At 39.1% G+C, this 27514-nt stretch overlaps 1 protein-coding gene across 1 annotated transcript in view; it reads left to right on the forward strand.

The window, feature by feature from the left end:
- The window catches only part of FBXL7 (F-box and leucine rich repeat protein 7), a 429739-nt gene that overhangs the window by 108525 nt on the left and 293700 nt on the right, over positions 1 to 27514 (forward strand). The window contains exon 2 of the mRNA XM_033178823.1: positions 4952 to 5041. Within this exon, the coding sequence (XP_033034714.1) occupies positions 4952 to 5041 (90 nt within the window). The remainder of the gene's footprint in view (positions 1 to 4951; positions 5042 to 27514) is intronic.

Here is a 27514-nt window from a genome sequence, read left to right on the forward strand (position 1 = left end):
TAATACAAGATGACGCAGTGTCAGTCCTCATTATTTGTGGATTTCATGTTTCAGAATTTGCCTACTTGCTAAAATTTATGCGTAATCACCACATCAACTCTTGAGGCACTTTAGGGTCACTCACAAATACATGCAGAGCGGTGAAAAATTTGTGTTGTGCGATGCATACCTTCCCAGATGAGATTTGTGTTGTGCAATGCACACGTTCCCAGATAAGGCTGAACACAGTGACACTCTGCCTTCCTGTTTCAGCTCTCCTACTATGCACAGTGTTCTTTTTGGGGTCCATTTGTTGCCTTTTTTTTTTTTTTGCTTTTTGTACTTTTTGTTGCTGTTTTCATTAAGACGACCCCCAAGTGTAGTGTTGAAGAGCTGTATATTGTTCCTAAGTGTAAGAGGGCTGTGATGTTACCAATATGTGTCAGATAAGCTTTGCTCAGACATGAATTACAGTGCCATTGGCATTGAGTTCCATGACAATGCATCAACAATATGTATTAAATAAGATATCTTTAGAAACACACAAAAACCAAATTGATGTGTTGATCAGTTGATAAAAATGTGAGCAGAGGCTCACAGGAACCTAACTCTGTTTCCCTTTGGGGCAATGATTTGCTAATTTAGTGTTTATGGTTACTTGAGAGAACTAAAATATTTCAAGTTATGAGAATCAACTGTATTGGCCACGCATGATGTCTCTTGCATGTAATCCCAGCACTTTGGAAGGCCAAGGTGGGAGGATTGCTTGAGGCCAGGAATTTGAGACCAGCCTGGGCAACATAATGAGACCTCATTTCTACAAAAAAAAAAAAAAAAAAGCTGGGTGTGGTGGTGTGCCTGTAGTTCCAGTTACTTGGGAAGCTGAGTCAGGAGGATCACTTGAGCCCAGGAGGTTTAGTCTACAGTGAGCTGTGATGGTGCCACTACACTCCAGCTTGGGCAACAGAGTGAGACACATTTCAAAAAAAAAAAAGAAAAAAATAAAAACAAAATATTGATTTACTTATTTACTTAATTAAATTCTCAGGTATTTTAAAATGTTTTACTTATCAAAGGACATAGATTTTCAATGGTGGTGATATTGCTCCTAAGGGGACACAATACAGCCCCGCAAGAAACACTGTATTAAGCAGAATCACATACATAGTACATAAGAGATATACAGTATATCTGTGGTGGTGCGATTTCATTGGGGGTGGGGTACTTAGGAAAAAAAAGTCTAAACAGTTTCCTTGGAGGGTTAAATAAAGGGAAAATGATTGAGAAATACTGTCGTAGGGCATAATGACTATTTAATAAGAGAAAGCATGTAAAGCATTTATTAGAGTGCTCAATGAAACATATACACTTATTGTTAGCTATTATTATAAATAACATTATTATTTGTTTCCTCAACGTTATACTCTTTTTTCATAAACAAGCAATTTTTAAATTGGAGTTTGTAGCCCTTTGAGGGATCAGCACACATGTTCTCATGTGTGTCTGAGAATTTTCTCTGAAATTTGTAGTTTTATTTTGTGCTTTCATTTTCATGATAATCTTAAAAATAATGAATAGCTGTGTATTGGTTCCCCTTTATGAGAGAGTCCTGCCATGAGTTATGTTGTCCAGGTTTCCCCATGTTTAAAGGAAGGTGCTTTATTCCAGTGGTTGTAGATGAATAAGCAATAAAAGAGCAGTCTTAAAAGTGTGGCTGATACAGTCAGATTCAATGAAAGCCACCCGATGCCATCTGTTTGTAGGAGGGAAGGGTTCCCTGAGTTGAGGAAAGTGGTATGCAAGTGAGTCCTCACGCAGCCTGGAGTGGGGACATGCATGCCAAAACCAAGAGAACATTGGCTTTAGCAGCGAGTACTCTATTTAAATTTTGAACGACAGTTTAATCTCAGCAAAATAACATCATCCATCGTGTTAAACTAATGCCGTTAATTTGAATGTTATGGATTTTATTGTTTTTACATTTAATTTGTTATTTTGTTTTAGTTTTATTGTTGAGTCAGAGCTAGAGCATATGGAGTTTATTTCTAGTTTTCCATTTGCACATCACTAAGCAACAATATCATAAAAATAATTTAAGTCTACGTATTGATGTTGCACAATAATGTTATTTGCCTTATTAAATGGAGTGGTTTGGATTATAGAGGTTTGAGAAGTGAAGTAATGAACTCAAAGAATTATAGATTGAGCTGCTTAGGAATCGGTTTTCCAGCAGTTTCCCCTACCAGATATGGACACTGAGGCTGCAGGGAGAGAAGTGAATGTCAAAGGTCAGAAAGCCAGAGAGTGGTAGACTGGGGTCAGAGGCCAGGTGGACATACTTCTAACTAGGTGCCCAGTCTGCCATATCAACCAACTTCCAAAGATGAACCATGGCAGATAGATGGCCACAGCTGCCAGACCACAAAGGCTGGTTAGGCAAAAACAAATGGACAATTACTGCATTGTTTTGGTTAATTCTGAGGGCAGAGGTTGTGGAAGGGGTGGGGACAAAGGGAATAACGGATTTGTTCAGAGCCTAAGTCCCAATGAGCAATGGGCGATAGTGAGAGGAAATGATGGCCATGTTTCTAAGTTCCCTGATACTCCCATCAGTAATATCACCTGAGCCATTCCCTCCTCAAGTGATATTAACCATCAGCCTGGATTGTTCTGTGACTTTCATCATAAGCAAACAAAACTCCAAAGTCTGAGGAGTTCTCCTCTGTATGAATTTAGACTGTAAGCTTATTATGCTACTTAACTAGAGTTCTGTACTGTCTTAGTCCATTCGGGCTGCTATGACCAAACACCATAGACTGGGGGGCTTATAAACAACAGAAATGTATTTCTCACAGTTCTGGAGATAAGTCAAAGATCAAGGTGCCGGCAGATTTAGTGTCTGGTGAGGATGCACTTCCTGCTTTATAAACAGTCTTCTACTGTGTCCTCATGTGGCAGAAAGCAAGGAAGCTCTGTGGGATGTCTCATAAGGGCACTAAGCAGAGTCCTCATGACCTAACCACTTCCCAAAGGCCCCGCCTCCTTATGCCATCACCTTGGGCGTTAGGATTTCATCATGTGAATTCTGGAAGGACATAAACATTCAGTTCATTGCATTTACCACGGGGAAGAAAAGACTGTTGGAAAATGATGTTTCTCAGCTGCACGTAAGAGTTTTGATCATCACTTGTGGAGCAAAAAGAATTCATCTGTGATATAACTAGTTGGTCATTAGCGATAGCTTTCTTTTGTTTTGTTTTGTTTTGGTTTGGTTTTGAGACGGGCTCTCACTCTGTTGTCCAGGCTGGAGTGCAATGGCACAATCTTGGCTCACTACAATCTCCGCCTCCCGAGTTCAAGCGATTCTCCTGCCGCAGACTCCCACGTAGCTAGAATTACAGGCATGTGCCCCCACGCCTGGCTAATTTTTCTATTTTTAGTAGCGATGGGGTTTCATGATGTTGGCCAGGCTAGTTTTGAACTTTTGACCTTAAGTGATCCATGCATCTCAGCCTCCCAAGTGCTGGGATTACAGGCGCGAGCCACCGTGCCCGTCCAGCAATAGCTTTCTATTGCTGAATAAAAACATTACCACAAACTTAGCAGCTTAACATAGGAGCACTTATTATTCCACAGTTTCCTGGAATCAGAGTTCTGAACCTGCATTAGCTGGATCTTTTGTTTGGGTCTCACGGTGCTGCAGTGAAGCCACTGGCCAGGGCTGGGCTGTCCTCTGATGCTCACAGTCCTCTTCAGTGCTCACTTGGTTGTTGCCAGAACTCATTTTCTTGTCGCTATAGAACTGACGGGGGGGCTTGCTGCTTTGAAGACAGCAGGAAGGGTCTGTCTCCTTCAGGCCGTCTTTTAAAGTATTCACCTAATTAGGTCGGGCCCACCCAGAATTATCTCCCTTGTCATTAATTCAGTTAACTTCTTAGGGACTTTACATCTGCAAAATGCCTTACCTTCACCACAGCCTATTGGTTAGAGGCCAGTCACAGGTTCAACCCACTCTCAAGGTGGAGGAGATGATGCGGACCTGGCTACCGTGAGGGCGTCTTAGGAATCTTCCCACCACAGTCAGTAGGTTTCTCCATAAAGTGTGGTTCATATTTACAGACTTTCATGTGATATTTGAAGAATGTTTCATGTGATATTTGAAAAATGTTTAGTAATATTAATGTATATGACTATATTAAAGGTTAGAAGGGAACTCAGCCTTGAGCTAAGATTATTTAGACCAGGGCTTCTCACCCTTGGTACTATTGAGATTTGGGCTGGATAATTCTTTCTTGTGGGGACCGCCCTGTGCATTCTAAGATGTTTAGCAACATGCTTGGCCTCTACCCACTAGATGCTAGTAGTACCTTCCACTCATTTGTGACAACCAAAAATGATATCAGATATTGCTAAATGTCCCCTTGAATGAAAAATCATCTCCAGTTGAGAACCACTGTGTTAGAAAAATGAAATTTTTTTGTTGTGTTTTGTTTTTGAAGGAGGACCTATTAAGCAGGGAATTCGTTTTTTGATGTGATGCAGCTATTTGGAGTTAGCAGGCTCTTGCTCCTCTGATTATGCCTTATTCTTTGCTTGTTTCCTTTATTGAAAAATGCATAATTTATAGTTGCAAATAAAAAATTAATGCAGGAGATGTGTTCCCCACATGTACTTTCTTATTCACATCTATGCCAAAAAGAGATTATGTTATCATATTTGACTATGTTTTATAATCTTGTCTGAGTTTATAGTCAAGCTATATTATAAGAGGACTTTACTTCTACTATAACATGGATCATATTTCCCAAAAGATATTTAATGCATAAGGCAAAAAACTTAATAAACTCCATTCTTTGTATTATAGCTGCTTTCTTGGAAATTAGTGATATGGCTTGGTGTGGGACCGTGTAGAAGGCATGGTCCAGGTCTGAAATTACAAATCTCAAAAGCTGCTCATTCCTGTTTCTTCCAGGCAAAGGCAGCTCGAGCATCTCATCTGACGTGAGTTCAAGTACAGATCACACACCCACCAAAGCCCAGAAGAATGTGGCTACCAGCGAAGGTAGGCAGCTGGTCTTCATTATCTCTCTTTTTTTCTTCACAGGGCTGGCTATTTTTGGAAGAGAAATAAAGTGTGGGAGCATTAGTTCTATTCTCCTGAGTGGGAGCATATGAGATCCTTAAAAATTAGAATGTTCAGAGTCTCCTAAGTTTTTTTGTTGCTGTTGTTGCACTGCAGTTACTGTTCATGAGAATTGATTTGATGGGATTAAAGTGCCACAATTATAAGGCAAATGTTGTTGTTTTGTGAAAATGGAATAGGCTGAATTAGGGGAAGGCTTTACAATATCATATACCTTGTCTTTCAGTATAAAAAATGGTATTATTTTAAAATCCTTGTGCTGCAGTTGAATATTCCTAGAGGAGCTTTCAAAATAGGCACACCTGGAATTCGAGATTTTGACAGTGGGTTATCATAGTCATGTTATTTGTATAACTTGAGTTAATCTCCAAAATTTGGGAGTAGGAAAAAAGGAGGTTTCTTGATTATTATTATTTAAAGAATATGTAAGAGGTCCTCCCTGTCAGGACAAAGATTGGTCGCAGTGATATTCTTGATAAGAATTTGTATGTGGTAATACATGTTAGAATTCCACTGCTTTTCAATATGGAAGCTTTGGAGTTACTACTTACTTGTTTGAGTGTGGAATTAATTGTTTCTCTGGTAATTATTTAGTGGAAAGTTGACCCAATTATAGAATCGGCTCTTTTGATTTAATGTTAAACATGATTAAATGACTTTCTGTCTGAAAATGCGTTCTTATTAAACTAATTGTCAGATGAAAATCCAGTTTAAACATCCATGCCATTGATAATGAGAGCCCTTGAGCTGTCAGCTAATTTTCATGACATTGTGTAGTGCCTGTTTTCCTAAAGTGTGTGGGATGTTGTGGATGCACACTTGTAGTTTTTTGTTTCAGAGATTTAATTTCTGTTGGTCGTAATATTGGACATGTACCCATGGGCTGACATTGGCCATCTGAGATCCATGATTTCTATCTGCGTTATGATTTATGTATTGTAATTGTATGTGGTTTACATTTGCTGGTGTATGTCTTCTCTTTGATATGTTTTGTCTTAGTGTGCTTCAAGTAGCAAAGAATTAACTTCTCTGGGTTAATAGCTTTTATAACTGGATTATATTCTCCGTGCTTAAAACCTTAGCATTGTTTGATGCGTTTCCCCATCGTAAGGCTGGCAGATTGGAGTGTTCTCTTCAGTGTACAGAAGCACCAGGTAGCAATCCAGTTTTAATTTTCTGCCTGTTAATTCAGGTGTGGGCATTAGATCATTAATGAAATTCAGTTAAGGTAATGTACAAATCTCGTTAACTGATTCTAGACATTTATTTATTTATTTATTGAGACGGAGTCTTGCTCTTTCGCCCAGGCTAGAGTGGAGTGCCGTGGCTCACTGCAACCTCTGCCTCCTGGGTTCAAGCGATTCTCCTGCCTACAGGCACCTGCCACCATACCCAGCTAATTTTTGTACTTTTAGTAGAGATGGAGTTTTACTACGTTGGCCAGGCTGGTCTCAAACTCCTGACTTCAGTTGATCCACCCACCTCAGCCTCCCAAAGTGCTGGAATTACAGGCATGAGCCACCGCACTCGACCTGACATTTACTTTTGAAGCTTTCATTCTTAGGAGCCATAGTGGAAATCATTTCAGTTTAATATAGTGCAATCCTCTCTAGTCAGAAATCTGTTTTGCGAGATTATCAATGTTTTCTACCATTATTTTACAGTCACTCTTGTCCCCATAATTTGTCTAATTTGAATGGCTATCCAAATAGAAAGTTAAAAGCAGGTTAAATAATCTGTGTTTTTAAAGCTCTCTTATTTTTTCTCCTTTTCAAATATAGAAAATACAAAACTATATGAGCTGTGTTGCAGGGGTTGCGGGAGGGTATTGTGGGACCTCATGCATTTAACAGTGTCTGCTTTTTATGCTTCCAAAGGGGGAAAAAAACTCTGTAGGGACTTTAAATTTTCATTTTCTTGTGCGTTTCCCTTATGAGGAGGTGCAGGCCCAGCCAATGTTGTATATATTTTGTCACAGTGTATTTTGTGTTATTCTGAGGGTAGAAAGGAGAGAAAAATAGGAAAATGTTATGTTCATATGGAACAGAGTTTTAAGCAACTGGGCTAAATTAGTGAGGAATTTCCTTCTAGCTTTTAAGTAGAAGAGCCTTGTCCCCATGAAAAAAATGCTGTCCATTCCCTTGCATAACTGAAACATTTATGAAGAAAGTATTAAGTTCTGCTATTTGTGTGTCTGAATCCTTTTTGCTGTAGTTTTTTAAATCAATTTAAACTTAAAATATTAAAAAAATAGAATAGATGTGGGCACACATTACATTAAAATGTATTTCAGGGATATTTGCAGGTATGATTAGTTTCCTCTCATCAGGCTGCTTTTTCAATACGGATCTAGAGTAGCCAGTGCTAATTTCCTCCACGCACAGGAGACAGAGTCCCAGGAGGAGACTGTTCATGATGAGTCATTAGGGCAGCATTCTCTGACCTCCAGAGGGTGGATCTCAACTATGGTGCATAAGTTTCTTCTCACTGGGAAACACCTAGGAAACCACTGAGGAAGAAGCAGAAGGCAGACACCGACTTCTCCCTCAGACTCTTAGCACTGGAAGAGATCTGAGTTACCCCAGATTACCGGCGGCCTATCCGGACGGGTCTATAGCAACTTCAGTCCTTGCCTCCCCAGAAGAAAGAATTCGACTGAGGGACATAAAACAGAAAAATAAACTGAAGCATGTTTCAGAGCAGGAATGGAAGTTTATTTATAAAAGCCTTAGAAAAGAAAAGAAAGAAGGTGTGCTTGGAAGAGACTCAAGTGGGCACCTGAAGGTCATGTGCCCTGTTTAATGGGAATCCTGGGACTGTTATAAGCTCACCTCTTTCCCATGGTTTTTCCCTTAGGGTGGTCTTCCCACATGCGCAGAGCCTTCCTTACCCTTGGGAACTGAGCATGTGCAGTGTGTATAGGAAGTTGTGTGCCTGTCCATGCCCATCTGAGTATTCCTTTTTCCGGTGGAGTGTACCTGGAAGATCATACTTTGCCATTTTTGTCTCTTAATGTACATGCCCAGGAAGCGGTTTATCCCTGGAGTCTGCATTCAGTTAACAACTTTTAATATTAACAGGTGTGGGCCATCAGGAGCTTGTCTCTCTCTGGTTGTGGAATTACACTTTTTAAAAAGACTAGGCCAAACCATCACTGACATTGCTAGTTGGGGTGGGGTGGGAAGCCTTCTCCTGCCCTGCTCATGCCTACCTAACTACCTGTAACAAGACTGCAGAGGAGCCAAGCTAAAACTGCTTCTTGGATTCTCTTCCCACTGTTTTCCAGAACTATGTTTAACCTTTGATGTTGAGAAAATATTGGATGTAATTGGCTTTCCAGGAGCCAGTTGATTATGGTTATTTTCTTCAATTCCTTGATGTTCTCATGATTTTTCACCTCTGGATTCACCAATATCACCTTCAGGGAGCACAGGCAAGATTCTTAGTTTAAAGGTCTGAATGGTATTGATTTTTTATAATGACATGTATTGTAAAGGATAATATTCAGTTTTCCTGCAGTCTTTGAAAACCATGGCTATACCTGCAATAGCCAGGTTGGAAGCATTTTGCAGAAGTGTTGGCCTTTTCCCTGATGGGATAGATAGGGAGGGTTCACATTGCTTCCCTGGTTGGTGGTGTGTGTGTGTGTGTGTGCATTTGTATCTGACATCTACATGGGCACTAACCACACAGGTGTTGTCACTTAGTAGGAAACACATAGCTAACTAACTACTCCATGCAATTGTGCTGGTAAATAAAGTGAGGACATGGGGATAGAGGAAACAGAGGGCCCTCACATAACCTGCACTTTACCTCAGCTGCAGCTGGGAATGGGAATTAACTGTAAATGGACAGGAAGAATCTTACTGGGGAGATGACAATGTTCTGAAATTGAATAGTGATGATAGCAGCACACCTCAGTAAATTTAGTAAAAAGCATTGAATTAAAAAGCACTCTTAAAAAAGAGTACTGGAGCCAGGTACCACTTCTGCATGATCTTTAGACTTATATCTGAGTCATCACAAACTATTCTTTTTTATTTTTATTTTTAATTATTGTTTTTTTTGAGACAGAGTTTTGCTCTTGTTGCCCAAGCTGGAGTGCAATGGCGTGATCTTGGCTGACTGCAACCACCTCCTCCCAGGTTCAAGTGATTCTCCTTCCTCAGCCTCCCAAGTAGCTGGGATTACAGACGCACACCACCACGCCCAGCTAATTTTTTGTATTTTTAGTAGAAATGGAGTTTTACCACGTTAGCCAGGCTGCTCTCGAACTCCTGACCTTAGGTGGATTCGGCTGCCTTGGCCTCCCAAAGTGCCGTTATTACTGGCGTGAACTACTGCGCCCGGCCCAGAAACTATTCTTTGAAAATGCTTGCAACTTTGGGGAGAGATCAGGCTAGCAGACCCATTCCGAGGGGAGGTTTGGCTGGTGCACAGAGCAGGGTTGCATGCTGGCCCCAAAACTTCTCAGATGCTCCAGATCTGGGGCAGAGCTGGCCTGAAACTCATAGTGAGTTCCTGGACTAGTGTTCCCAGCCCGGCACGTTGTGCCTGGTTAGAACTGACTCATCATAGTAAATTATTTCCTGGAAAGTTCTGGAAGAAATGTGAGATTGTAGAGTCATGGGTTTCCCAAACACTGGTTTTGTGTTTTTTTTTTTTCTTGGCTTTTCCTGCATAGTCTCTCACCTCAACTCCGATTTTATGTGTTCTAGCACCCAACCCTAATGGTAAAGACATTGAATTTATCCACTCCAGTAAGTCTGTTTCTTTGCTAATGACTTGTGATCTTCCTGTCTGTCCAGTATTCTAACTAATCCACTCTGGGTCGTAAGGCTGTTCCCCTAGGCACAGTGGGCACATTTTGGTTTTAATTCATGAGAGCATGGCATTTTTGATCCACTGGGAGTGTTCCATTCCCAAGTCTCGTGCCAAAGTTCAGGGCATCTTAATTTTGAGACTCTAAAGCCACAGCCCTTGTAAAGAACTGGCAGCCAGCAGGGCTTTCTCCCTGATAAGTGGTGTAGACGTTCTTTACAGCCTATTGTATTTCTTGTGACAGTTTAACTTTCTAATTTCCTGACACTGTGTGGGGCAGGGGTTGGGTTCAAGTATAGAAGGCTGGAAATTTTCCATTTTTCCCAACATAATCTACATTCCAACATTGTAAGACACAGCTTAATTCTTTCCAGTTGTGTTACTATTCTTTCTCTTTCGTATTTTTCAGTCTTTCTCATTCATGGGGTATTCTCTCCTATACTGGAAAGAGGGGCTTCTGACCTTCAGTTATGAAAGTCACATCCAGCCCATGGTTGGAATAGAGCACACAGCAGAGCTCGTTGGGTAGAATCAGTTGGATTAGGTTAATTAGGAAGAAGCTTCCTGAAAATAGGAAAATAGCAAGCTGAGCCTCAGTTTCTTTCATAGAACTGAAAGGCATGAGCCTATGGCTCTACAGGCAGGCGGCTCAGTCTTTTCTGGAGCTGGGGGAAGGCAAAACTGTCAGTTTAAAGGTCAAATTTGATTGGCTGATGAAGAGTCGGCTTCAGCCAGCTGCTCTTTAAACAGGACACAAATTCAAATATTGAACCCATTGATAGCACGGGTTATTCATATGATAGCTTGAATAACCAATCTGCACATTGATTATCAAACCAGACAACCATGCAGCCAAAGGATTTTCAAAGTTACAAAGGGCCTTGTCAGTTTTCAGATCCAATACACTCATTTTTACAAATATCTGTAGCACAGAGAAATGAAGGGATTTGTTTGTTTTCCTTTTATTTTTTTGAGATGGAGTCTCACTCTGTCATCCAGGCTGGGGTGCAGTGGCATGATCTCGGCTCACTGCAACCTCTGCCTGTTGGGTTCAAGTGATTCTCCTGCTTCAGCCTCCCTAGTAGTTGGGACTACAGGCATGTGCCACTGTGCCCTGCTAATTTTTATATTTTTAGTAGAGATGGGGTTTTGCCATGTTGGCGAGGCTGATCTCGAACTCATGCTCTCAAGTGATGCCCCTGCCTTGGCCTCCCAAAGTGCTGGGATTATAGGCGTGAGCCAGCATGCCCAGCAAGGGTTTGCTTGTGATTACACACCTAATAACTGGTCAGGCAGGAGTTTGTTGCAGCATTGCTTTGATCAAATTAGAAAAAACATAACCTTCACTATTTAATTATCTTTCGCCTGCCTGAGTTCTAGCTGTCTGTTCTGAGCTGGTTGCAGAGCTGATGCAGGCTATTCAGAGTAGTTTGAGAGAGGTTGTTAAGCCCAAATCCTTTGGCCCAAGATCATTATTCCCAGTAGGAGGAAAGGATCTGCTCCATAGGTAAAAGGTTCTTAACTTCCTTGAGTAGATTAGCTGGTTACCTAGGGTTGGAAACATTTATGTTTAAATCAACTCATGATTTTTTAATAGCCTTTCAGTAGATTCAGTTAATACTGCTTTGTGATATATTGTCTAAGTCCTTGCAAGAAAGTCACTTTAAATGTGTCATTGGAGGCTTGTGAAATTATTTGATTTCTAAAGAATTTATGGTGATATTTGTTCCATGGAATCTAGAATCATCAATTTGAAGTCATGAGTTCTCATGCTTTCAGTGCCCAAATTCGATCAATTCTAAGTAGGATTATTTTGAAAATGCCCAGACATCTGGCTTTGCTTTCGTTCTACTGTCCTTATATCTTTATATTGTCTTCTTTCTACTTCTTCTTGAATATACTCTTCCAACAAAATTTACATGAATTATCTAGGAAAGTAAAAATGATGCTTCTTTTAACTGTAGTTGAATTCTGTTTCCCAAAAAGCCTTTTTAAACTCTACAACAAATTCAACAAACGTTTTTGGGACAATTATTATTGCAGGTTTTTGTGAGCATTATTGCATTCAGTATTGTTTCAACACTACACTTCTCTTGAGAAGAAGACATAAATGTTTTCATTTTGCAGATAAAACAGGGAAACTCAGAAAGGACCAGTTGGGCTTAAGTGGCAAAGATTATATCAGGGCTCAAGACTATGAGCCTCATAGATGTAAGATGTGTACTTAATGCTTATTCTGTCATTGTCAGCAAAACTACTGTGAATTTCATGCTAATCCTTTTTATAAGTTCCTATCAAAGTATATTTTGAATGTACTTAGGAGAAGTGTGTTTTCCAATTTCAACTCATAATTGTGTTTAGCTTGTCAATATTATATATGCAAATACCTTTGTGATTCATATAGTGTCTAGAAATTGACTTTAAATCCTTAGTTATTGCTATGGTTTGGATGTGGTTTGTCCCCACCAAAACTCATGTTGAAATTTGGCTTCCAATATGGCAGTGTTGAGAGGTGGGGCCTAATGGGCTGTGTTTGGGTCCTGGGGCAGATCCCTCATGATTACATTCATGCCCTCTCTCAGGAGTGAGTTCTCTTGAAAATGGATTAGTTCCCATGAGAACAGATATTTTAACTGTTTTCCCATTTGTCCTGAGAATACTTGCCTACCTTTGTTGCTGTAGCATTTACCCCAAGATAACTTTGCCACAAAATAGCTTTTGCTTTTATTATTATTTTCGCATCACTCTAGTGTATTGACTTTGGAAACAATAGATAACATTCTATTTACAGGATTCTGTTTTTAGTAATGGTATTTACACTTACAAAACATAGTAATCCTTGATTGCCAAAAGTGTTAAATCCTAGAAAATGTAGCATTCCTACACGTGAAGTTAACATCGTTTTTCGAGCAGTTGTTGGCCAAAGATTCATCTGATGAATTCAGTTTTTCTGAAATAGATGATTCTGATGATTCAGATGTTTCTGATGTTAGTTTTGTGTAGAAATAACTCCAAGAACAGTTTTTATATTTTATTTTCACATTGAAAATCAGTCAGATTTGCGTCAGCCTCAAAGAACGTGTTTATGTAAAATTAAATGAGTGCTGGCAGTGAGCTACATGTATTTTTTTTTTTTTTTCCTAAACGAGAAAAGCATTAAAAAGAGTCTGGCTTCTTGATCTCTCTCTCTTGCGTCCTCTCTTGCCACGTGATCTCTTTGCACATGCCCCCTCCCCTCCTGCTTTCTCCCATGAATTGAAATATCCAGAGGTCCTCACCAGATACAGCTGCCATTCAATTTTGGACTTTTCGGTGACCAGAATTATGAGCCCAATAAGTCTCTTTTCTTTATAAATTACCCAGCCTTAGACATTCTGTTATAGCAAAACAAAATGGACTAAGACAGTTATGGAAAGCAAACAGTATTCTAAGCTGCCTTTATACTTGAACTGTTGAAGTTTAGTCTGCAGGTTACCAGAACTGTACTCTTAACACATGGCAGTCAGACTTAGTAAAATTAATATTTATTTATATAGGATCTAAAGTATATGTAATAAAAAATTACTGAATAGTTATTTTACTGATTTTCCCTTTGAAAAACCTGAGCCATGGGCTGGGCACAGTGACTCACACCTGTAATCCCAGCAATTTTGGAAGCCAAGGTGGGCAGATCACTTGAGGTCAGGAGTTTGAGGCCAGCTTGGCCAACACGGTGAAATCCCGTCTTGACTAAAAATACAAAAAATTAGCTGAGTGTGGTGGTGTGCGTCTGTAATTTCAGCTATTCAGGTGGCTGAGGCCCCAGAATCCCTTGAACCCAGGAGGCAGAGATTGCAGTGAGCCAACATCGCACCACTGTACACCAGCACCTCACACCTGGGTGATGGAGTGAGACTCTTGTCTCAAAAAAACCAACCAGCCAACCAGACAAACAAACAAAAACCAAACCAAAACAAAAACCCAACTGAGCCATGGAATTTTTCTTTAATTGGAAATATATGAAAGTGGAAGATATTAATTTCAGCAGGTACCTTAGGAGACTGGAAATATACCTTGAAGCTGTCTATTACAATAGAATGAAATTCAGTCTATGACACCAAAAAAAAAAGAGTAAAAACATGTAACACAGGAATAGGAATAAAAAGCAAAGAATGAGAGAAAGAAAATGATGCTGAAGAAATCTCTTAACAAATAGTTCTAAAATGATAACTATTGCATGGGGGGCCTTAAGGAGAGGAAGATATTCTGAAGTCAGAAATGTGGTATTACGAGCTTTTAGTTTGTGTAAGAGGAAGGTGATGACTGATTACTATAAATGTTTGTTTTCGTCTTTAAAAATTACCTTTTAAACTTAACTATCTTTGGAATTCTCAGAATCATTTAGGAAAGCTTTGCAAGACTTTAGCCTTTGAAGCTTAATGTGTTTTGGTGATTCAATGAGCAATTCACTGCTTTATGACCAAGTTTCTTTTATTGTTTAAGCTACTGCCCAATTATGAGTTAGGTAACTTTTGAAAAACTGCACCACTTACATCTGGTGATTTGAGCATGTTAATGTTTCGGTGTGTCCAATTTAATAAAGAAGTCAAATTTGCATCCAAGAATCTTTTAAGCAGTGGAAAGCTCATCATCTCAGTGTCCAGAAAATTGGTATGTAAGCCTACAAATGTACAATAAAATGCTAAATACTATTTCAGACGCAAGTAATAAGTTTAATTTCTTGAGGGAATTATCTTCCAAAATGCATCATCCAGAATAGCCAGAATATGATAGTCTTAGAAGAAAATTAGTTGTGTGTGTGTGTGTGTGTGTGTGTGTGTATGCCATGCACTTAAGGAAATTGTAAAGTAATATTTAATCGGGATGTCCAGAGCTCTCAGTGCCTTTATGCAGATTTTAGAGAGAGACAGTTTTAGGTATTTAATATTTTAATTTCATGTCCAAAATAATTCTATGTTTATTTCTTTCACCTAGTTTGCCATTTCCGAAAAAGCACCAAAAAAGTAATCAGTATATTTCAGCCATAGACCTTATGGTTCATCTAAGTACATCTAAGTATATTTGTAATGAAAGCTTGCATCATTCCTAAGATTTTTTATCAGTAATTTCAGTATCTTAATTCAGTGGGAACTTATTAAAGAATATAGTTCAAATACATGTATGTAGTCTCTTACGGAGAGCACACAATATGTCAGTCAGGGGTCACCAACTGGTAGCACAGAGGATGATTCCTTCCCTTAGATGTGGTTTCTTCTCTTTAAATAATTTTCAAAAATAATTCTGGGTTTAATCATGATTTTGGTGGAGCATGCACCCTACTATGCCTGAATCCCCGCCATTCCCAATTGTCTTAAACTTTCATCTAAATATTTCTGTTAGCTGTTTGGCTCCTGAGGGAATTTGATTTTATGGCAAGATCTACTACTTCCAGAACTGGAGCAATTACTGGGGCAAGTAAACACTTGTGTAGCAGTTAAATAGCCATTCGGGGTGGGATAAAATTATGTCCCAACAGGTGGTCTAAAGCAGAAGGGAGTGGGTGTGGGTTGGAGGAATTGGGACACCCTCATGGAAGCCTGGGACCTGGCTTTTTGCTGTGTGAGTAGTCAGTGGAAGCATGGAGAGGAAGATAGCATGATGTGTTAGGGTGTGAAGAGCTGGGAGAAATCTCACTGGGTCCATGTAGGGAAAATGGAAGCTTCAAAACATCCACCTCTATGGCAACAATGAATATGGTACAGTCTTTAACTAAAACATGCAGTTACAGATTGCATGGCCACAACATTCTTTGTACTAGGATTTCAGTGGAGCCCATATTTTTGGTGATGTCAGTGACAAATGGGCCATTCTGTACCGACAGCCTTTCTTTAGTGTATTGGGGAGATTTTACACTGAAGCACCATCTTCTGAAGTCTTCTACAGGGAAGAGAGATTACAGAGGAACTTGGGTTCCAACATTTTAGGACAAATAATCTGATATTGGAAATATTTGCCCTTTACATGGACACAGCTTGACCTTAACAATCTAGTTAACATGTCTGTTTACTTCCTCTTTGACTAGGAAATAACTTCTGGTGGATAAACTAACTTCCTCAGGAAGTCTCCAACTTCCCTAGGCTGTTAGACTAATTAACAAATCAGCAGAGAGAAGCACTTTAGTTGTAAAGGGTATCTTTGCATTCTATATACTTAAAAAAAAGGTAGCAAGTTCACACCATGGAGGGAATAATATATAAGTAGTTTAAAAATTGCTTGTAAATCATTTAGAGATGGTTGAAGAATTGTAAGGGGTGAAGTCTATGGGAATTAGGTGGCAACGTAGTTAATTATTATTATCTCTCTCTCTCTCTCTCTCTCTCTATATATATATATATAACAAAGAAACTTTCTGTTGTTTATAATGGCTACTGTTTTTCAAGATGGGGTAGGGTGCCTGTTACACTGAGGGACATTTATTCTTCTAAATAATGAGACACGTTTGGTTATGTGAATATTCAGATGTGGGCTATAGAAAACCAGATTTCTCTGCCCAGTAGAGAGATTCTGAGCTGCAAAGCAAGAAGGCGTAGGAGGTATCCAGGAGAGCGAAGAAGGAGATGGACCCAAAGAAGATGGATGGTGGAGCGAAGATGTTTCCAGTATCTTGAGGGTAGTGGCCCATAAGGTGACATGTTCCTGTGTCCCTCAAAATCTTTATTTAAGTCTGTGAAACTCACAACATGCTTGGTGGGCATGGATTTACTGTGGAAATCAGTTTAGGGCTGGATTTTGAGATTGTTCGTTTGCCTTTTGTGTCATCACCTGACTTTCACAGACACAAGTAAAGCCAACTTCTGAAGAATCCATCCATTAACACATCCTTAATATTCAATGTGAATACATTTAAGCATGTTGAATTATGCCTTTTCTTCCATCATACATAGCAGTATTTTCTATAACATTAATTTATGCAATCCATATTAACTGTTCTCTTTTGAGTATAATTTTGAACTTACGTTATTCCCATTATTAAAAATTACTATTCTTTTTGATGCTTGGCTTTTTACAACTTCTTCTGTGGATAACTTTTAAGCTTCTCCTCTGAACCTCCAACATTATATTTCCTGCTGTGAAACCACTCTTCCTTTTGGCCACAAAAGAATGCTCTAGACCCACCCTAGATATATTTTTCTGCTGAAGACAGAATGAGTCATGTCCTCAGAGCATCTGGTTCTTTTAGTAGGGAAATATGGACCAGGCACGTTGGCTCACGCATGTAATCCCTGTACTTTGGGAGGCTGAAGTGGAAACTCCTGGTCTTGAGGCCAGGAGTTCAAGACCAGCCTGGGCAACGGGGTGAGACCTCACCTCTACAAAAAAAATTGAGAAAATTAGCTGGGTGTGCTGGCACACACCTGTTGTCCCAGCTACTCAGGAGACTGAAACATGAGGATCTCTTGAGCCCAGGAGTTTGAGGCTTTAGTGAGCTATGATTGCACCACTGCACTTCACCTTGGGAAACAGAGTGAGATCCATACTCAGAAGGAACAGAAATATACTTGAGACATAAGTATGGGAGTCAAGCAAAGGGTTCCTGCCGCTGTGGGCTCACATTTAGTAAAGTTAGAGCTGGATAATATGTGCTGATTTAAGGAAGCAGTATACATTGATTTTATCAATTTCTAATATTGGGTACCATAAATTCTTATATGACACTTTTATTCTTTTATTATGAAGCTTCATGGGTACAAGGCTTTCTACTACGCAGAAACCAAACATATAACTTACACTGGGTCTTCCTTACTAGATCTGCAAATATGCCCAGAGATGCACGATCCACAGCAATGCCAGTACTAGGCCACAGCCAATCAACATGTCCCTGCATGAGAGGTCTGTGTATGCTTCCTGAGATGCCTCCATGGTATCATTCCTGCACTTGGTTGAAATCTTTTGAGGAAGGAATTGTGTTTTATTCAGCTCTGTATTCCTGGTGGCTACTGAAGTATTTATCATTTAATAAACATTTGATAAATATTTATTTAATGGATGAATGTGTTTTTATTCAAGATTTTAAGATGGAATAACCCTCTTGATTAGCTTTTCCAACTATAATCATAAAGACTATGACCTCAAAAGCTATGCAATATCAAGATAATATATGAGAGATGTAGCTACTTTTTATTAAAAAAAAAAAAACTTAATGTTACTGCTTATGGAAACTTGAGATATACCATGGGAATATTTGGCAGTTGTTTACTCTTAGTTGTCTTTTACGTTAAGGGAACATACAACTTTAAGCAGAACAGATACGTTAAAAGGAAGGTGGAACAGAAGATACCATTTCTATTTTACATTGTCATTTAACATTTTAAAAGCAAAAGACAATTTATTGTCTATGAACTGTCTGTAGCTCTATAAATAATCAGTTCCTCTCAGAAATGTTTTTAACATTCTGGATCACCAAATGAGATGTATTTAGAAATCTAAAATTCTAGGGCTATTCAGTCCTCCCACATCAATTTCAAAGGCAGAAGAAAAATATTATTCCTTCCTCAGCAATTTAATTTTAAATCCTTTCTCAGTGTCTTTTAACCTCAATACAGCTAATTGTTTTAATTCTTCATCTGCTGATATCTCAAAGTAGCAAATTAGAGCTTATAATTTTTTAACTGATGAAATTGGAGAAGTAACTTTCATTTTATTGGCACAAAATATGGCTGAATTGGTTAGTTTAATATGTGTGCTCAGATTTTTTTTTTTTTTTTTTTTTGGTTCACTGATTTGTTATGGGGAAAAAGTTAAAAGAAATATTCTTAGAGAAGAAAATAATACTATTCTTTCCTTGTTTTATTTTACTTTTTAACATTATCCTAGAACCCACCTGGGCTTCAGATTATCTTTTGCAAGTTATATTCTGTTTCCTAGAAACTGGGAAGTGTAAAGCTCATGTTTTGTTTAGCTGGATTGGAACTGGACAGGACAGAAATTGGGAAATGAATTCATCAAATCTCAGAAATTTACAAAGGTCTAAATCTGGTTAATGGATGCATCAAAAAATGAAGTAGGAGGTTGAATTCATCATTTAATCTGGATGAGAAAACAAAAGCTGTGAGACAAAAATTTTGAGATTTGTTTACTCTCATTTATGTGTGATACAAGTAATTTTTTTCTCTGTAAACAAAGAATAATAAAATTACCTATTTCCTGTGTTTTTTGTGAGGATTGAATTAAGAAATTATATCTAGTTCTTCTCCATATGCATTTAGCTCATTTACTTTTATAACGTAATCACAGCCACTTCATGTAAACAGTGTATCTTTAACTTGTTCAGTGAGTAGACTTCATTCCCATGGCAAAGTCTTCCTTAAATGAATTCAACACAATTCCTATTGAAATCCCAACAGGGTTTTCATGTTGAAACTTAACCAAATTTACTTTCTTTACCTGGAATAATAAATCCAACATCTATCAGTACTTAGCCTATATGGGCACTGAATTCAATTCAGTTATATATGTATGACAGTATATATGTTGAATTATATGTGTATGTTGAATTCATTTGTAAAATGATACATGTACGTGTGAGGATGTCCAGGACAATTTTGAAATGAGAATAACATTTCCTTAGTGTCGTGAAAATATATTATACATTTATTAAATATTGAAGAAGTATGGGCTGGGCGTGGTGGCTCATGCCTGTAATCCCAGCACTTTGGGAAGCTGAGGTGGGTGGATCACCTGAGGTCAGGAGTTCGAGACCAGACTGGCCAACATGGTGAAACCCCGTCTCTACTAAAAATACAAAAAATTAGCTAGGCACAGTGATGGGAGGCTGAGGCAGGACAATCGCTTGAACCTGGGAGGTGGAGTTTACAGTGAGCTGAGATTGTGCCATTGCACTCCAGCCTGGGCAACAAGAGTGAGAATCCATTTAAACAAACAAACAACAACAACAAAACAAAAATGTGGTGTCGTACAGCTTAGCACAGTGAAAAAGAGAGTTCAGAGACAGACTGAGTTGTGTATGGGAATGTAAGGTGGGATAAAGATGGCATTTTAAATGGATACAGGAGAGAAACCTTTATAACACATCTTGGTGGGAAACCAACTTCTGGTTTTAAAGGAAAATTAAAATGGAGGACCTAACATGTTCCTGATGCCAAAATAAATTTTTAACGGATGAAATATTTAAATATTCAAATTGAATATAGATTAGTAGTTTTAAGAACTTGAGGTAGAAAACCTTTCAAAGCATAACGACAGAGTTACCGTAAAGCTAAAGGCTGCCTACACATGCATGCAGTGCATGCTCTAGGAGGTACAGAAAGATCTTTCTGTTGTCAAATATGTTTATTTTTCCATTACACAAAGCTAAACATAGGTTTCTTTTCTATTACTAGACTTTTCAGAGCTTTTTAAGTATGTTACTGTGTGTTGTTAATCATCAAATGGTGATATAGTATGTTTTGTTTCTCAAACGTCCTTTATTATACCTTACAACTAGGAAATGCTAAGAAATGTGAATTCAGAGGACCTAGGAATTTCACTCTAGAAAATTAACTTTAAAAACCTGAATTTTATTTATAGATATATGCTTCTTATTTTTATAGCATAAAGATGTTGGTAAAATATTTTATTGAAACATCTACATGTCAAAGTTGTATGTAGCCACTAAAAACATGTTAGATTCTTACACACCGTTTGTGGGAATGTGGACTAGTTCAGCCACTATGTAAAGCAGTTTGGAGATTTCTCAAAGAATTTAAAACAGACCCACTATTCAACCCAGCAATCCCATTACTGAGTGTATGTCCAAAACTAAACAAATTGATCTACTGAAAAGACACTCATATGTACATCATAGCACTATTCATAGTAGCAAAGATGTAGACTCAACCTAGTTGTCCATCAGTGGTGGAATGGATAAAGAAAATGTGGTATATATACACCCTGGAATATTACAGCCATAAAAAATAACAAAATTATGTCCTTTGCAGTAATATGGATGCAACTGAAGGCCGTTATCCTAAGCTAATTAACACAGGATCAGAAAACCAAATACTGTGTGTTATCATAAGTGGGAGCTAAACGTTGAGTACTCATGGACATAAAGATGGGAGCAATAGACAATGCGGAATATTAGATGGGGAAGGGAGCAAGAGTTGAGAAACTCTGAGGTACTATGCTCAATATACTAAGATCAATCGTACCTCAAACCTCAATATCACACAATATACCCAAGTAACAAACCTCTACATGTACTCCCTGAAGCTAAAATAAAAGTTGAAATTATAAAAAAAAAAAAGTTAAAGAACAATGTTTAATGATGTGGGAAAATATTTCTGAGAAATGCAGATTGTGAAGCGGTATTTCCTACATGATCCCAATTGTGCACAGGACTATATTTGAAGAGGAAAAAGATGAGAAGGACATATTTCATGATGTTATCAGTAGTTATAATCCTATGAGTGTTAGGATTATAGGTTATTTTTATTTTGTGTTTTCCAGTATTGTCTAATATAGAAAATTCAAGTTGGCTCATATTCAGGGTCTGAAAATACCTCTTTGGTCAGTTGTTCTTAGAATTTTGTTGAATGTGACTTGATCAAAATTCAATTATTTGATTTTTTTCACCATCAGTTTAGATTTTTGAATGATAATCAGTGTTTCTATTTCCCGTCCCTCATACTCAGATATTCCATTCCAACCTGTATAGCAGTCACTTGCTTTCATTCTAAAAAAATCACCAATCTAAAAAAAAAGTTTTAGTCTTAAAATTTTTTGCCATTAGATGCACATACTTCCAACATAATTGTTTTCTGTTTTATATACATTTACAAACTAAAGTTCCAACACAAGGTTTATATTCGGATGCATCTGCATTTATTTAACCAGTCATGTTCTCACTCATCAAATACTTCCTAAATGTCAGGTATTGTACTTGGGTAATAGGGATTCACTGATCAGACAAATAGACTCAGGCCTGACCTTCTGCAACTTTTAATCATGTAGGGACACAGTTATTAGTAGTAGTAGTAGTAGTATTAGTATTTTGAGACGGAGTTTTGCTCTTGTCGCCCAGGCTGGAGTGCAGTGGCATGATCTTGGCTTGCTGCAGCCTCCACCTCCCAGGTACAAGCAGTTCTCCTGCCTCAGCCTCCCGAGTACCTGGGATTACAGGTACCTGCCACCACACCCAGCTAATTTTTATATTTTTAGTAGAGATGGAGTTTCACCATGTTGGCCAGGCTGGTCTCAAACTCCTGACCTCAGGTGATCCACCTGCCTCAAGCCTCCCAAAGTGCTAGGATTATAGGCATGAGCCACCACACCCAGCCAGGACACAGATATTATGTAATCTCAAAAATAAATTACATGATACTAAGAGTCTACTAAGAATACATTATTTAACACATGCTAACAAGTAAAAATTTAAGCTGAATTCTGAATAACAAACAAGAATTAGCAAAGTAATATTTGTGTGCACACACCTGTGTGGGGAGGTGGGATGGGAGGAAAAGGTCTGTCTTCATTTTCTGTTATTACATAACGAATCAACCTAAAACTTTATACATTCTTTTCTTTTCTTTTTTTTTTAAGACAGAGTCTTGGTCTGTTGTCCAGGCTGGAGTGCAGCAGTGCGATCTCAGCTCACTGCAACCTCTGCCTCTGGGGTTCAAGCAATTCTCCTGCCTCAGCCTCCCGAGCAGTTGGGATTACAGGTGCCCACCACCATGCCTGGCTAATTTTTGTGTTTTTAGTACAATGGGGGTTTTACCCTAGGGCCAGGCTGGTCTCGAACTCCTGACCTCAAGTGATCTGCCCGCCTCGGCCTCCCAAGGTGCTGAGATTATAGGTGTGAGCCACTGCTCCTGGCCTTGTACATTAGTTTCCTGATGCTACTATAACAAATGATGGCTAACTTAGTCCTAATATGTCACAAATCTGTCTGACAGTTTGGGAAGTCAGAAGGCTGAAGCGAATCTTAGAGGACTAACATTGATGTGTTCGGAAATCTGTTTCTTCTGGAGGCTCTAGAAGAGAATTCATTCCTTGTCTTTTCCATCTAGTTTCATGACCCTCTCCTGCATCTTTAAAGTCAGCAGCATAGCACAAGTCTCTCTGACTCTCCTCCTTTTCATAAAAAGCCTTGTGATTACTTTGAGCCCTCTCAGATAACCCGGGATAATCTTACCACCTCATGCTCTTGAATCACATCTGCAAGTTCCTTTACCACATAAAGTAACATATTCATTCATAGGTTCATGATATTAGAATGTGGACAATTTTTTTTTTTTGGAGGGGGGCGTTATTCTGCCTACCATGCAGTTACTTAAAATAGCAACCATTGAATTATATAATAGCTCACAAGTTTTTTCAGTGAGAAATTTGGGCTGGGCTTGACTGCGATTCTTCTGCTGCTTGTGGCATGACTGAGGTCACTGCTGGTTTGTGGCTGGTGGACAGGCTGGTCTGGAGGGCCACTGATGCACCCTTCCTGGGAGGGCTGGATAGCTGAACTCAGCTGGAACTATTGCTGAGAGCTCGCAGGGACTTCCGGGACTCCAGCAGGATGGTCTCTAGGTAAATGGACCCTATATGTGGTTGCTCAGGGCTCCAGAAAGAGTCTTCTAAGAGACCAAAAGTGGAAGCTGCTGGTTTCTTAAAGCCTGGGCTCTGAAATTGACACAGCATCACTTCTGCCATGTTCTATTAGTCACAGCAGTCCCAGAGTGACCCTGATTTCACGGAGGAGGAATTGACCCCCTTGCTCCATGGGATGAATGCTGATGTGTTTCAGCTATTTTTAATTTATAGAATGGATGGGTGGGGCAGGAGCCCATGAAGAGGAAGCAACACAGGGGTAGCCCTAGAGCTGGAGGGAGCTTAGGGCTTTTTCGAGAAATGTCCATGTGTATTTACAACATAGTGATGAATATGGAGAAGTAGGCAGGGACAGTTCCTATAGGACCTTCTAGGACATAATAAGGATGTGGATTTATTCTAAGAGCCAACACGATACTTCGAGCGAGGACAAACCTGCTCAGACTTCTGTGTGGCCCTGGGAATGGGCAGTGAGGGTGCCTGCCAGCTCCTTCGGAGCTGCCTTGGGACCATGTGAGAGAAATATACTTTGGGCTACTGTGGTTCTGACCCATTTTTAGCCATGTTTTTTTTTTTTTTTTTTTTTTTCTGGCAGCTTATAATAGAGCAGCAATAATCAAAGTGAGGTCAGTAAGGGTCTCTGAACTATTTGTCTACAGCAAGTTTAGTAGAGAATTTGAGAGTGATTATAATCCTATATAACAAGTTAACATTACTGCACCATCCATACACGGGTGAGCAATGGGCTTGGCTTTGTATATCTGTTTTTTTTTTATTTTCTCTTCATTTTTGTTGCATTTTATAAAATATTTGTATAAATTGGAAGTTTTTAAAGTACAGGTTCTTTGCAGATCAAAAAGTTGTCTTCTAGAACACAATCTCTTATATTACCACATACTGTATCTTTCCCCTGTGTCTCCCTTGTGTGCCCTCGACTCTCCTCATCTACAGCTGCATGTGCTGAGTTTTTCAGACGGAATTGCTGGTCACATTTATTCTTTTTTTTTTTTTTTTTTTTGAGACAGAGTCTCGCTCTGTCGCCCAGGCTGGAGTGCTGTGGCCGGATCTCGGCTCACTGCAAGCTCCGCCTCCCGGGTTCACGCCATTCTCCTGCCTCAGCCTCCCGAGCAGCTGGGACTACAGGCGCCCACCACCTCGCCCGGCTAGTTTTTTGTATTTTTTAGTAGAGACGGGGTTTCACCGTGTTAGCCAGGATGGTCTCGATCTCCTGACCTCGTGATCCACCCGACTCGGCCTCCCAAAGTGCTGGGATTACAGGCTTGAGCCACCGCGCCCGGCCACATTTATTCTTATTTGCTCATTTAGTATATGGCTGTTGAAGACCTGGATGGAGCTTTTTTTTAGTCGTCTGTTAACACCTCTTACATGACTGCTCTTTCGTAACATCTTGCCAGTATTTTACTCATTGTAACCTTCACATTTGCATTTTAGAATTAAGTGTTCTCTGATTGCATTAACCGTGCAAGACCTCCTAGTCACAGTAACAGCCAATTTGGCTAATGTTTAGAAAAAGTAGATTAAATCATTTATAGTTTAATATGTATACTGTGAGCCTGTTCTTTTACCTCAGTCGTATCATTTTGTGTTCATTCCTCTATCATGTGAAGAAGGGCTAAAAGCTTTTTTTTTGAATATGTGGTTGCTGATTGTGTTGGCTTTTTCTTTCGTAAATCACAGAGCAGAATATCCTTTGTGATTTTTAGTTTGGATGTCTTTGAACTCCATAAGATTAAAATATGCTTTTATTTTTTCAGAAGTAACAGATCTAATGGAAAGAATTGGGAAAATACAATAAAATGATCAGAAATACAATAAAATGATCAGAAATTCACATATTTGATATTGGAAGTAGTGCATTTTCATCAGGATGAAAGAAGGAGAAAGAAGCAGAAATGTTTTTTGTTTTGTTTTGTGGGTATCGAGTCGATGAATGACACAGCCTTGTATTTTGGCAGAGAGGAAAGATGAGTGATGGGCAGCCCAGCTCCTCCAAAGTCTCCATTCTTATATGCTAGTAAAGATCATCTGTGAAATTCAGACATTTTTTGCTCATGGTTTTATCTCTCAGAAGTTAGAAAAAGTAGTGATGGAAAAGAGTTTAAAATAAAAAAATATAAAAAATGAAATTCTAGTCAATGGGCAGAAATTGGAGCCAGTGTGAAAGTTTCTCCCGTGAGCTCAGATGTAAAAGCACATATACAAGGGGAATGGCAGGCATAGACTCCAGGGGCCGGAATACCACATCTCTGGGATAGTGTCAGTAGGAGGAAATCACAAATGATCTGAGACAAACAAGAATGAAAAAGCAGAAAACTGTAGAAAAGCATATTTTTTGAAATTATGTAGGCAAGTAATGTGGGAAGCATGTCAAAGAAAGCAGAAGGCAAATGACAAAACACACGACAGAGGAATGACAGAGCAGCACAAACAATTGTCTTCAGTTCTTTCAATGGCAAAGCACATGGCTTTATGTGAAAGGCATGAGGATAACAACAGCTAACCATTCTATATTGCTTACTTTGTGCCAGGCATGGTTTTAAGTGCATTACATATATTCATTCATTTAACCCCAGAACCAATGAGGCAATAACCAGTTTAGAAAAAGAAGGACTGGAATAGAGAATGCAGATAATTTGCACATAATCATACAGTAAAAAGTGCCTTTTACTAAGGCATCATTCTTTCGACTCATAGTAAAGATCTATGATTTAAAATTGCAGCCCAGAAAAAAAGATGTAATATTTTAAAAAGAATTTCTAAAACAAGTATAAGTCAACAAACATGGACCAATCACTATGCAAGGGACTGAAAGAACTGGAGATTAGCCTATTATCTTTGGAAACTGGGGTAAGTATAAGCTCCTTACAACACAACCTGTTAAGTCTGATTCATTATTCAGCTAACCTAGTTTAACACCTACCCTAGGTCAGGCCCCTTGCAAGGTGTCAAAGATAAGAAGATGCATTTGATGCCAATGTCACCACCCCCAGGTGATCAGTCTGTCTATGACAAAGACAAAGGAAGGAGAACCATAATTCAATTTAAGATGATACTTAAAAACCACAGTGGACCCAAAGGAAAGTGCCATGCCTGGGAATGAGGGGCATCTTGTAGAGGCTTCACAGAGGAGCTGATGTCTGATCCAGACTTTCAGGTGTAGTGGAGTCACCAGGGGGAATTGGAACACAGGGTTGTTCCTGTGTGTGAGGAAGGCTCAGAAGTGCGAAAGGGCCAGGGAGTTTGTGAACATTGGTCATTTATCCCCAGGCTATCCCCAGTGTGGGATCTGGGATCAGCAGCATCCCATCCCTAGAAGTTGTTAGAGACACAAAATCCAAGCTCCACCCTAGGTCTGTCTAATCAGAATCGGTATGTAAATATAACTTCTCCAAGTGACTTGGATGCAAACTGAGGTTTGAGATGTGCTGTTGTTGACCCATTGCATAATTCCAGTGTTGAGTGCATGCAGTAAGTGATGGAACAGAGGACAAAGTTTCTTGCACGTTTGGGGTGGGGGGTGGGTAGGTAGGGTCGGGGGATGCTGACTTTGAACTTTATCCCCAGAGCAATAATGATCTGTCACAAAATCCTATTGCAAGCTTAGTAAGCAGTTTGTACACCTGGTCCTTGCAAACCATCGGTCCATATATCAACCTGTTTGTGGTTTCCAGAAATGAATATGTTGATTGCTAGGAATTTCCAGGCTACCAAGAGTAAATGCTGCCAAACAATGTTAGTAGCAAGCAATATTTCAGACTTTGTGATACTAGAGACTACATTGAAAATAGCAATGACCCTCCAGAACTTTCCTTTTTTACCGAGCTCAACTCTGAAATTCAGTCAGAGCAATCTAAACCATAGTTGGAATTCTCTACCTAGTCTGTTTTTTTCCTGGTGGAATTAGAAAATGAGCCTTCAGTGGGATCTTCTCAGTAAGGAGTGTTATTTTGTATTTTGGGGATCTCT

Source organism: Trachypithecus francoisi, unplaced genomic scaffold (assembly GCF_009764315.1).
Source record: "Trachypithecus francoisi isolate TF-2019V2 unplaced genomic scaffold, Tfra_2.0 Lachesis_group2, whole genome shotgun sequence".
Classification (NCBI taxonomy): Eukaryota; Metazoa; Chordata; class Mammalia; order Primates; family Cercopithecidae; genus Trachypithecus; species Trachypithecus francoisi.